This window comes from Beta vulgaris, chromosome 4, assembly GCF_026745355.1.
Source record: "Beta vulgaris subsp. vulgaris cultivar EL10 chromosome 4, EL10.2, whole genome shotgun sequence".
Taxonomy (NCBI): Eukaryota; Viridiplantae; Streptophyta; class Magnoliopsida; order Caryophyllales; family Amaranthaceae; genus Beta; species Beta vulgaris.
In genome coordinates, this window is record NC_079205.1 from 3,506,022 (window position 1) to 3,519,521 (window position 13,500).

General features: G+C 35.3%; 1 protein-coding gene across 2 annotated transcripts; it reads right to left on the reverse strand.

Annotated features, from left to right (window-relative positions):
* Window positions 1–3,155: 3,155 nt before the first annotated feature.
* On the reverse strand, window positions 3,156–11,764 carry LOC104883410 (ABC transporter B family member 13). Of its 2 annotated transcripts, XM_048642567.1 has the most exons (8): window positions 11,340–11,764; window positions 9,818–10,077; window positions 8,654–8,967; window positions 8,032–8,255; window positions 6,740–7,502; window positions 5,714–5,955; window positions 4,517–5,545; window positions 3,156–3,681 (listed from the first exon to the last, which is right to left on the reverse strand). In XM_048642567.1, the coding sequence occupies exons 1-8, from the start codon at window positions 11,646–11,648 to the stop codon at window positions 3,667–3,669; spliced, it is 3,156 nt and encodes a 1,051-aa protein (XP_048498524.1). In that variant the 5' UTR covers window positions 11,649–11,764; the 3' UTR covers window positions 3,156–3,666. The 2 variants fall into 2 exon arrangements, with proteins under 2 accessions (XP_048498524.1, XP_010666235.2); XM_010667933.3 differs by lacking the exon at window positions 3,156–3,681 and having other exon boundaries at window positions 4,248–5,545.
* Window positions 11,765–13,500: the final 1,736 nt, after the last annotated feature.

Here is a 13,500-nt window from a genome sequence, read left to right on the forward strand (position 1 = left end):
TCCTTTCATGAAAAACCAGATTTTTAGCTATATAAATAGCTAATTGATTGTCACAATGTAGGATATCAGGTGTAAGATTAAGTACACCTAGTTCATTAAGAAGTCTGACCATCCATGTTACTTCACTAGCTGCATGGGTCATAGTCCTATATTCTGCTTCTGAGAAACTCTTAGAAACTATCCCTTGTTTATTTGATTTCCAGCTAATAGGTGAGTTCCCAAGCAAAAGAATATAGCAAGTTACCGATCTTCCATATGTAGGACATGAAACCCAATCAGAATCACGGTAAGTAATATGATCAGTAGCTTGTAGGAGAATACCTTGTCCAGTTTTATGATTAACACATATCAAGGTATGAGTGAATTAAAGGCTTTGATATGTGGAGTTACAATGTATGAATCGGCTAAGATATTGTATTGCAAATGCAATATCAAGCCTTGTAGAGAGATGGATTTGTGTAGATACACCTTCATCTGATAAGATTTTAAGATTCAAGAGAAGAGGAGTGTTGGCAGATTTAGAAATACCAACTTCACACTCTTTAATCATTTTTTTGGTGAACTTTTTATGAGAAAGAACTACTCCTTCAGCAAAATGACTAATATTGGTTCGACCCGTCATATCACCAATGATCTCACTAACCTTTCACTCCATTCTCCGTATGATGGGTCTGATGATCTTATAGTTGGAGATGACTTTTCTCTTCTTATCACTAATATTGGTTCTTTCTCTATCTCTCACTCTTCTCATGTCTTTAAATTTAACGATGTTCTACACGTTCCCACTATATCTCGAAATATTTTATCTATCTCTGAATTTTGAAAAGATAATAATGCATATGTTGAGTTCTTACCCTCCTATTTCTTTGTTAAGGACCTCTCCACGAATCACACTCTCCTTCAAGGTCAACTTAATGATGGCATCTATGAATGGCGCCCTCCTCCATATCTCCACACCAACGTTGTGACTTCGTCCCCGAATTGGCATCATCGTCTCGATCATCCATCCGAAATATTCTCAAAGTAATTAGTGGTCAACTCTCTTTACCTATGTCATCTATTTCACCTTATAATTCTTGCAACATTAATAAGAGTCACAAACTTCCATTTTCTCAATCTACTCTCACTTCTAATGCTCCTCTTGAACTTATTTTTTCTGATGTTTGGATTACTCCCATTTTTATCTTATGATAGTCACAATTATTTTGTTGTTTTTGTCGACTGCTACACCAAATATATATGGTTATAGACTCTTAAACGCAAATCTGACACTGCCTCCACCTTTTATCGCTTCCGTGCTCTCGTAGAAAAACTCTTTAATAAACCTATCATTCAACTATTTTTTGATAATGATAGCAAACATCTCAAACTCACTCCTACACTTCTTGAAAATGGGATCTCTCATCTCATCTCTCTTCCCTATACCCATGAACATATTAGCTATGCAGAACGTCGCCACCGTCGAAACTGGTTTTACTCTTCTTTCACATGCCCAACTCCTCACATTTTGGCCCTACGCCTTCACAACTACCACATATCTCATAAACCATCTTCCTACACTTACTGAGTTACTCTTCACCACCAGTCTCCATTCCAAGCTCTGTTTAAAAAATCAAATTACATCAAATTTCGGAGATTTGATTATTTATGCTACCCATGGCTTTGTCCTTACACTTCTCACAAAATGAAACCTCGCTATACCCCATGCATTTTCATTGCTTACTCCCCCACTCAAAGTGTCTTCTATTGTTTGGACCCTTCCACTTCCGAAGTTTACACTTATAGGCATGGTAAATTGAAATAATTTTTCCCTACCCAAACTACAGTCACCATCTTCCTCTCATGCACCTATCACTGCTGAAGAATGGTGCACTTTCCATCTCTCTCTCGTTTCCTCCCCAGCTGCACCCACTTCCCCTCATGTTCCCCTTCCCAACCCACCTACCCCCAATAACCTTCCTCTTACTCCTCCTGCCTCCCCACCTTCCCCTACCTCCTCACCCTCCCCACCTCCCCTACACTATCAATATCAATAACACATCAACTTATTATTCAAACACTTATGATGTTCATATACTTCCTCTGTTTCTTTTTACATGCAACGGTTTGACTTTTACACTATTCACCAAGTCTACTTAGTTTACGTTTGGTGATTTATAGTTAAGGGAAAACATATTCATGTAGGATATTGTTATATTCGTCTGAATGTATATTTTCCAAATGTATAATTTTTATAATTTTTATTTATCAGTGTTAGTGTTTTTCTGCAAGTGTACGGTGTCATAGCACATACGGGTCGAACTCAGGGAGGTGCAAGATTAACCACTACTTGATTTTAGATTATAAAATAGTTACACAATCCAGGAATGATGAATAGTCTATAAACTAAAGGCTAAACTAATGACGATATATGACAAACTATATGAATATGATAATTAAAACACTAAGATTAAGCATCACCACTATGTGGATTGATCAAGCCACAACTCACATCCTAGTTATTCAATTATAGCTTAGATGAGATTGGCATTCCCTTATGACTCTGTAATAAAGCACAGCTGCGAACCGAAACTAAATACTTGATCATTCCTCAATACCTAGAACTCACTTTCGTGATAGCAAAAGGCCTAACTAATATGCATGTCTCCTATTTTCATGGCTTACACACATAATTAGAAGCATTAAGAACCAATGTCAAATAATTCCCAATTCTAGCTCTCACCTATTTTCATGGGAGAATTCGAATCAATAACAAGATTATCTAAATTAAGACCCAACTTTCGTTGATGAACTCAATTAATAAAATAACAATTTAGCATCGAACAAATATTCCTAATTCCAACTCCAACTTTCATTGATGAAATAAAACTAGGGCTAAAATCAAGATGCACAATTGACAATAACAATAATCTTGTCAAACCGTAAACATATAATTCAATAACATGGGAATTAGAGAAGAATTTACATGATCAATCCATACTAGGGCTCAACTCAATCCTAGATAAAAATACTACTCACTAATCATGGCAAAAAGAACAATAAACATAATAGAAAACATTATTAAAATGATAATAAAGAGAAGATGAGAGAATAAAACTTGATTGAATTGAAGATGAATATGAAAGCTTGAATCTTGAATCTCCAAAGTAGCAGTAGAAAATAAATCAGGGCATAAAACTATAGAGGAAAATAACGTGATATTGAAAAGTGAATAATTAGATGTCCTATTCTAATTAAAAAACCCTCTAATATAGAGTTCTAACTCCTAAAACTAGTAGGGAACAAAATTACAAGATAAGGAAGCCAAATAAATCACTAAATGGCCGAAATCATTAAAGTCGCGTGCGCGTAAGAAGTTTCTGGCAGATTGGGCCAACTTTCGAAGCCCATATCTCTCAAAATACAACTCGCCTTGGGTCGTGCGACCTAACGTTGGAAAGATATTCAAGCCTACTTTCCAACGCCACTGAAATCAGACCAATATCAGGATCAAGTCAGAAGTTATGGATAAAAGAGTGAACATGACTCGATTTCCACAATTCTATCAATGAATCTCAACTCCAACTTAGCTCTAATTTGCATTCAAATACATCCAAAATGATCCTTATCAATGTAGCTTGCTTCCAATTGCTCCTAAATACTCAAGCTTGTCCAATAATGCTCCAATTATGTTCTCGGTACCTGAAATTCATCAAAGATTACCAAAAACGCACAAGAGGAGTAATGTTTCGCAAATTAAGTAAAAGCATGCAATTATGAACTACAATGCACCTAAATGCTCCTAGAATGCAATCTAAATGCAACTAAAACCTATATAAAAATACGACACATCAATCAGTTTTTAAACTTATTGATGGTCAAAAGTATACATTGGCAAGCATGAAAGTCAAATCGTTGCAAGTAAAAAGAAACAGAGAAAATATTTATTACCCTTAAAAACCAAATTTCAAAGAATTTCAAATCCGGAACAATTTATACTTTCATATATGTTTTCAAAACTTAGTATTCAAGTCTGGATTTTGGAACGAAGAAATGATTTCATCGACATCCGGTCCAAATATAATATGGACTAAAATAATAAGACTGAAAATCCACTGGAACTTTTATCTTTGAGTCCCATCACATTTAACAAGTTGAAATTGGACTTTGGACTATGGTCGATGTGATTGCACCTTTATTAAGAGCCTTAAAGTTACACGACATAATATGTGGTCCTGACTCCTAAGTGCATAGCTGCAAAACTGTCGTATACAATAACTTGACCTCTTCTTGAAGGTTTCAAGATTTTTCTTATAATGAACATGTAATGTTGTAAAGTTCAATTGATCTAATACACCTACTCATTTGCTTCCTCTAAGCAAATTAATTGACCATATATACTTTGAGGGATGCTAAGAAGCTCTTCATGGCTCCCAATTTCAATAACCATCCCTTCTTGTATTACTGCAATACTGTCTGCACTGCGTATGGTTGACAACCTATGAGCAACCAAAATTGTTGTCCGCCCTTGCATTACCTTGTGGAGAGCCTCTTGAACAAGTTTCTCTGAGGTAGTATCAAGTGCACTTGTTGCTTCATCTAGGAGAAGGATTGATGGGTCTCGAAGGATGGCGCGAGCTATGGCCACCCTTTGTTTTTGACCACCTGATAACATGCATCCTCTTCCTCCAACCTGTGTGTAGTACCCTTCAGGCATTCCACTTATAAACTCATGAGCATTTGCAACTTTTGCAGCCTGCAATATCTCTACTTCTGTGGCATCCTCTTTACCATAACGTATATTCTCGTAGATTGTGGTCGAAAATAATGCAGGCTCTTGCTGAACTAAGCCTATTCTCTCCCTGAGAGACTTCAAATTTAAGCTTTTTATGTTCAATCCATCAACAAGTACTGAACCGAAAGTTGGGTCATAGAATCTCATAACAAGTGAGATTAATGTGCTTTTACCTGACCCACTCTGACCAACTACTGCAAGGCATTTTCCCGAAGAAATCTTTATGTTTAGATTATTCACAACACTTAGTTTTGGTCGTGTTGGGTAATAAAAGCTAACATCTTTAAACTCTATGCATCCTTCAATATCGTTTAACACCTTTGATGTAACATCGCTCGTATTGATAAGTGTTTTCCTCTCGAGAATGGTAAATACTGATTCGAGTGCCTCAGACCCTTTCATGATCTCGGATGTAAGAGCAGATGCTTCTCCTATTGCAAATGAAGTTACGATTACTACCATAAAAGATGTGATTATATCCCCGAAATTGTCATCTCCCTGCTTGATGAGCACCGAAGCATACCAAAGTGTGATTGCATATGAACAAAAGGAAAGGAACTGCGAGAAGCCATATGCTACACCTGATATATGGCCCCATATAAGAGCTTGCTTCATTGGCTTGCTTAATTCTGACGCGAACTGTGCTGAGATCCGATCTTCGGTTCCAAATGCTACAATTGTTCGAATATTTTCTATTGCTTCTCGAGCCAAAGAATTGGCACGAGAATAAGCTCCTGTGTAACTCCCCCCAAAACCTTTGAGGAAGTATTTCTGCGCAAGAGTCATAAGGATATCGAATTTATTAGTTACTAGGTTTTTTCACATCACAAAGAAAAAATGAGGAACAAAATATAAGTAGAATAGACAACAAGAAGATAAAACTAGTGAGTTAATCTAGAAGGAAAATCATTATTTCTGTTTGAACAGATGAAGTGTTACCTCAGTTAATGAAGCTCCTATTAACAATGGAAATATAGCAATGGTGACTGATGCAATGCGCCAACTAAATTTAAAGGCTATAACAAATGCAGCAACGACTAGTGCTGCGTTTTGCACTATGATTGACAAGCGATCCACTAGAGCAGTACGAATGAGTGTTGCATTAGCAGCAAGTTTCGACACAAGTGAGCCGATTCTGTTTTCATCTAGGTCGAACCAGCCAGGTTCACTAGAAATCATAGCTGCAAGTTTAAACAATCCAGTCTTAGCCAATCATTAGAGAGTTTAAAACTATTTGATTTCCCCATATGGAGTTTATGGCAGTGGTGTATGCAAGAATTTTAGGTCATGGGTTCGAAGTTGAATAGAAAACCAACTAAATCGGTCATAAGTATAATAATATTTGATAGAGTATTAAACTATTCCTGGGACTCCAACCATCAGCGTAAACTTTTGGTTGAGTTGGTTCTTTGACATGGTACTAGAGCTGATGGTTGAAGGACCAACTCAGCCAAAAGCTTAAGCTGATGGTTGGAGTCCCAGGAATAGTTTAATACTCTATCACGCCCCCTCACACTTCAAACCCATTGGGCTTGAAGTGTGGGTTCAACATAGGCCTCCTTCGTACCTGAGCTTAAATATTCTACTTAGAAAGGAGGGGGTGGATGAGATTTGAACCTGTGACCTTTATGTCACGATGACTCTGATACCATGTCAAAGAACCAACTCAACCAAAATCTTAAGTTGATGGTTGGAGTCCCAGGAATAGCTTAATACTCTATCAATATTCAATATCTTAATCCAGATTGGAAATTACAATCAATTAGTTAGAAGTTACTATAACTTGATCTGTTCCAGTTAGCAAAGCATTTTCAAGTAATGACGAATGTGTATATTCATCATAAAGCTTACTTTATTATCTAGAATTCTGTCGGTTTTGTTGAACCCACTGAACCCTGATATATGGTGGAATTATAACTACAAAATTGGGAAAGTAAAAGTAAAAGGATGATAACAAGATCACACCTGAAAACATTTCTGAGCGCATACGAACAGTGATTCTTTCTCCCATAACTGTAAAAAAGTAGTTTTGCAGTAGATACATAGGAACTGTGATGGCAGCCACTACTAGAAATAGAAACGCAGTTACTTGGACATCATGCTTGATTTTGGAATTTGAATTAGAATAGAACGTCGTCAACATATTTGTAATTCCAAGGGCAAACAAAGGTACTTGTATACCAGTTAGAATTGCACCTATAGACCCAAGCACTGCATAAGGCAATTCAAGTTTATTTAGCTTAACCAATTTCTTCAGTGTTGGAGCAGGGTCTTTCGCCAATGAATCCACCTTTCCATTTCTCGGTTGTGCTTCTTTAATAGAAGCTAAATTATAGTTTTCTTGTTGTTCATGGTTAATAGATAGCTTACTAATGCTTTTTGCACTTTGATTCTCACCATTTGCTGATAATTGCAAACTGACTAAATTCGCATACTGTCCTGCTTGTGACATCAACTCTACATGAGTCCCAATTTCGTCGACTCTACCTTTGTTTAGGACAATGATTTGATCAGCATCTTGAATTGTGGATAATCTATGAGCAACCATGATAGTTGTCCTATTTGACATAATTATATCAAGGGCATTCTTGACTATATGTTCGGACTCTAGATCAAGGGCACTAGTAGCCTCATCTAGGAGTAAAATTTTTGGATTTCTTAAGACAGCCCTAGCGATGGCAATTCTTTGCTTTTGACCCCCTGAAAGTTGTGCTCCACCTTCTCCTACCTGAAAGGAAGTGAATTGTCATTCATTGGGCGTGTTCGGCACAAGCTTTTTAAGTAGCTTTTAAGAAAAATAGTAGTGTTTGGCAAGTTAGTGGTGTAAGTAGCTCTTAGTGCTATAAGTAGTATTTTAGTAATGTTTATGAAAAGGTACAATTTGTAGTTTTTGGGGTAGCGTTTAGTGGTGCATAAATTATATATTAAAGTTTTGTTTGAGTTTTAGTTAATTATTTGTAAACAACTACTTTAACAACTTTTTTTTACCGAACATCAATATCTTATACCTATACTTAAACAGCTAACGGCTACACACCAACCACTAACAGCTAAAAGCTGTTACCACAGCTATTGTTGCCGAACATACCCATAATGACAGTTTTACCACATGAAATTGTTAACCTGAAAAAACGTGCAAGTACTCAAATTTTCAAGACATTCAACAACAAATGATGGTATTGTGTTGTTTGAAGGTATGGGATTATAATTTATCACAAAATCAATGAATTCTCAAAACTGGTTCACAAGACTCTAACCTGAGTATGATAGCCAAGCGGTAGATCTTGAATAAAAGAGTGTGCATTTGCAACTTTGGCAGCTTCCATAACTTGATCCATATCTGCACCTTCTTTTCCGTATAAAATGTTTTCCAATATCGATGTTGCAAATAAAACTGGTTCTTGATTAACCAACCCCATCTGTTCTCTCAACCATTTTAACTGGAGATCTTGTATGTTATGTCCATCCAAAAGTATAGTACCTTATTTTTATTTGGCGTGCAAAAAAATACAGATTTCAAAACCTTTCTGTTTAACTCATAGAATGGAAAGCGAATATATAATCATATAGAGGGAATGAATACTAGAACAATTGTTCGCTCCACTACGAACAACTGAACAAGATACATCTATAAGTATGGAATGGTCACGTAATGTGTTACCGTCATAGGGTGAGGAGGCCATCCATCGGGTGAAAATAGTTATACTCAATAAACGGATACCATTACCCCACCGATCATGCCAAACAAAATGCAACAGACGTGATAAGTGAAAACACTTCTCTCTATTATGTGAGAACTTTTTGAGATAAATGTTTCACTTATTCAGAATGGAGAAACATGTTCTAAAGATTTAGCGATAATAAACGCAACTTGGGTACCTGAAGTAGCATCGTAGAACCTTTGAATCAAAGAGATGATTGTGCTTTTTCCTGAACCACTTGGACCAACAAAAGCAATTGTCTTCGAAGCAGCTACTGTGAAACTTAGACCATCAAAGATCATGTTGGGTCGTGAGGGATAAGCAAAATAGATGTCTCGGAATTCAAGTTTCCCAACTATTGTAGGCAATGTTATCCCAGCAACAAGTCGTTTAGAAGAGTCGGTATCAGTGCAAATCATGCTCACTATGTTCGTAGCAGCAGCACTGCCTTTTGCTATTGCAGCAAGGTTTGGAGCCGCATGTCCAAGAGCACTGCAAAACAAAAAACTTCTTTTAGTTCGGAGTAATAAGCAAATTATTAGAATAGGCGGTCTAATTTCAACATAAAATTAGACGAACTCAAGACTGAATTTTTCTAACAAACCCATTCCATTTCACTCTAACCTAACACTATTCTAGTCATCCCTTTTTCTCCTTTTTTCTCTTGATTATCGAACTACAACAGATAATTTCAAAAAAAATAATTTGGTAGTTTTACCGAACAGATTAAACTAGTCACTAAATGGATTAATTCAACTAGTCCATGAATGGATGATGTCATTACTGAATAGATTAAACTGGTCACAAAATAAATTAACCTGGTCCGTAAATAGATTAAACTAGTCACTATATTTTAAAAGGTGACATGTTCTCCTCTTAATATTGGGTTCGGACCGTGCCTAATTTTAAGTTAAAATTGGATAGTCTCTTACAAGATCAACTGTCGGAATAATAAGTAAATTAAAGATTGGGATGCTTTCATAAATGTGTTGTTCTTCTTAAAACTCGTTAGGTCTCGCTTTGTTAGAACTATTCAATTCATCACCATTCAAAAATAAGTTTCAATAGAACTAATTTAGTTCGGCGAAGTCAGTTTAATCCAGAAAAAATAAGTGATGTTCAACAAAAATCGGTAACATTGGTAATTAAGTTCAATATAAATTGGTTGAAGGCCACCAGGCCCACCACAAGCCTGATAAATTTCCAAACTTATTGTTGAGATGAAAATTTGAACCCTGGACAAAGTCTTGAAATACGGGGTGGTACTCCGCTGAGCTACCTCCTCTACCTCCCATAAATCGTCCTATGATAAATTAAAAACTATGTTAGTTTGATGACTTACAATCCACTGAAAATGACATTGAAAATTGTTGCAAATGCTTTGCCTCCATTAGTTTTGTGATCTCGGACAAGCACGCTGGCATACCACAGAAGTAAAGCCCAGGTGCATAACAATAGTGCAAAGGTTAAACCCATACCAACTCCTTTTGTAATTCCACTCTTCTTCCCTAGTTTGATGGCTTTTTTTAGTGACCTACCATATGCATGAATTGCTCTCCTCTCTCCTCCAAATGCGTAAACTGTGCGAATTTGTGAAAGAACCTGTTTATTAGGAACTATCAGTAACAAGGCAAGATATATAAACTGTATTTCTTAGAGTTGCTACCATAAAAAATCCGCCATACATGTATGTACCATGTGCATGAACGCATGATGCACATACATGTAATTTTTGTTTGTTTATATGGGTCTTACCCATTTTGCTTGATTGCTCAACATTGGGTAGACTTAGAGCATATAATATACCCCGGTGTATGATGTAAACTTATTGGATCATGTTAATATATACACTTATGTATCTTCATAGGCTTATGTTGTTATTTATGCTCTCGTGTATAGTGTGGGCCTAAACTCTTTATGTAGGATGTATATATACTTCTCCTTTGACAGTAATAACACTTACACAAACACATCTATACAAATATATTAAAAGGCGTACATAAACAAGAAACTGTGCCACGTGGCGCTCTCCCTAAGGAGTTTTAGTTTATGTAATCCATGTACAATAAAAAAAAATAGAAATTGCGTAGTATAAGGTTTGATCCCGAGACCTCAAGTACATAAACTAAAGTTTTAATCATTAGGCTAAGTTGTATTTAGTTTTACTATTATAAAGTATTATATTAATAAATGAAATTTTTTCTTATTCGGGGCATAGCCCGGGCCTAATAACTAGTTAAACCTAAAACCTAAGCAAAATTGTACCATCGCTTATTTAAAAATAGTTGTATATGCTCGCGATGCGTGCGTCAACAGTCTTATGTACCAAATGAACATATTTTGTATAATCTAAAATTATTTTGGTAGTAATTTAAACTATTGATATTCTTTTGTAGATGTTATCTTTAAATTTTTAAATAGGAGGTGACCGACTTTTAACTGTTCAATACCGCTACTGACAAAGTTGGTCAATGATTTAATAATTTATTGTCAGCGACTTTAGTATAGTTTTTTAACGATTGTAATGGTTAATAAATCATATTGTTTGAACTTTGTAATACGAAGTATCATGTTAACCGAATATATCGCTAACTTTTTTTTGATTGAAGATTCTAACTAATTTCGTGAATGGATTGTTTTAATCTATTTTGCCAAGTTATTAATGATGGTGATTGTATATTCCAATTTTGACTTATTCATATGATATGTTGCATTGATTTTCATTTTTCTTTTTTTAATTTTTTATAAAAAGAAAATGTTATAATTTACTGGAGGGTATTCTAGTCATTTCAAAAGGAGACACCACACCTTCTCCCTTGACTTAGAAGTATAATAGAAATTAGCATAGATGTTACGAAAATTACCTCTTCGGCAACCTTTCCAGATTCAGCATAAGCAGCTTCAGCCTTTTGTGATAGGTTGGACAAAATTACAGTGTAAGCTCCTGCGACGACCATCAAAGGAATAATAGCCACAGTGACAAGGGTAAGCTGCCATACCAACATGAAGCCTATAATCATACCAACTATGGATTGCGATAGATAACGAACACAATGCCCGACCTGCAAATTTTGAAGAAAGGATTGTATAAATTCTAATATAATACCATTAAAGAGATGTTCACAAGTCACAACAAACCATTTTCTTTTTCTTGTCCCCTTTTTCTTAGCCATAAAAGAAAGTTAAAGAGTAACAATTGTTTTGTATCACTGAGTAGATATAGGGACCAATGATGTCTTGGCTTAGTGGTTAAGATTGAGGTGTTGTGAATGATGGATCACAGTTTCGAATCTCTCGCTCCTTTATACTTTGTATTGTTTTCATAGTTTATATAGATAAAAAAACGAAGTAGAGATAAATGAAATCATGTACCACTGCTAATTTAATTTACTAAGACCCACCAACTAATTAATGCTTAGACCTAATATTCCACTAATTTGGGCACTACTTTGGTATAAATTCGTAGCAACGGTCAGTTTGATATATGAGAGTAATGTTACTAATGATAATAAATTAATAAATTAATATTGTGTTTGGGATAGGCAAGAATAACATACCATTAAGATGGCCAACAGTGCAGGTTCAGCTCACCTCTTGGGCCGTGTAGGCTGAGCTCGAAAAAAACCCTATCCAGCCCAACTCGATCGAATGGTGAAATTGGTGGATGGATCATGGGTCTAATTTTTGAGCCCAACCCACGAAAATCCGCTACTAAAACCGCTCAGCCGGTCCATGAAAGCTGGTCTAGCCCAGCCCATGAACTGGATCAGCGTAACCCAACAAGTAATTATTCAATCAAATTGTATATATTTTAATCAAATTGCATGTACTTCCTCCGTTGTTTTTAGATGTTACACTTTCTATTTTAAGAAATTTCAAATTAGATGTTACACTTTTATTTTAGGTAATATCTTCTCTCTATCGCCCTCCTATCACATGTTCACATGGGACCCTTTTGTTTTCTTTCTCTTTATCTCTCTCCTCTCCAAAATTTACCAAGGAGTCCGTAATTTGAAAAGTGTAACATCTAAAAGAAAACGGAGGAAGTATTATAATTCAATCATATTCAAAAATAATGAAATTATTCATAAATATTGATAATTGTATATATTTTAATTAATATTAAAGGTTTTTATTTTTATTTAATTTTTTTATAAAGGTAAGAAAAAAGGAAGTTAGGAGACCCTCCGCACGTGGGGAGCTCCTAACGCAATATTAAAGGTTTTATGTAACAATAATAAATGATTATATAACTTTTAAAAAAATTCTTATGCCGGCCCGCTAGGCCCACGAATAGTCATAACCGCTTCCCGAGCCATGAAAACTGATAACAAACTGGTATGTGCTAAAAAAATTTCAGCCCGTGCACCAGCCCACCCAAACCGTGAATTTAACGTTCAAGTTCTGGACCATAAAATTTCAACCCGCCGCCCAATCAACCCGTCTGCCCCCACTAATGGTCCTCTCTACATACCATAGACATTGACATTGAACTTTATGTACAACATCACAAATGAAATTTTTACTATTACATACTTCTTCCGATTAAGTTATTATTGCTTCCATCTTCTACTACGTGTCAAGGATTGAATGATTGTTTGGGAGTGGGTTGGAGTTAAGGATAGCTTTTAGGAAATATAACGTAATTTTTATTACCAAAATTTCTTAAAAGCAAGCTCTTGTATCAACATTATATTGTAAAAAACTCATATGGACTTGATCCATACTAAATTAGTATGGATTTAATGTCAATTTATATAATTTATAAAAAAAGAAGTCATTATTATATTAAAAAAAGAGTAGAAGATGTAAAAGATGAGTAGATTTAAGTTGTAAAGTTTGACTATGTGAAAAAAAAAGTTACTATGTCACAAGTGAAAATTTCGTTATAATAAACTAATGTAAAAAAGAGTAATTATACTTAAAAAAAGATTACTATGATAGATAGTAACGATATCGTGTAACTTAAAATTTTAAAAAGGATACTATATGAAAAAAAAATCACCGTATTAAATATGTGCAAGA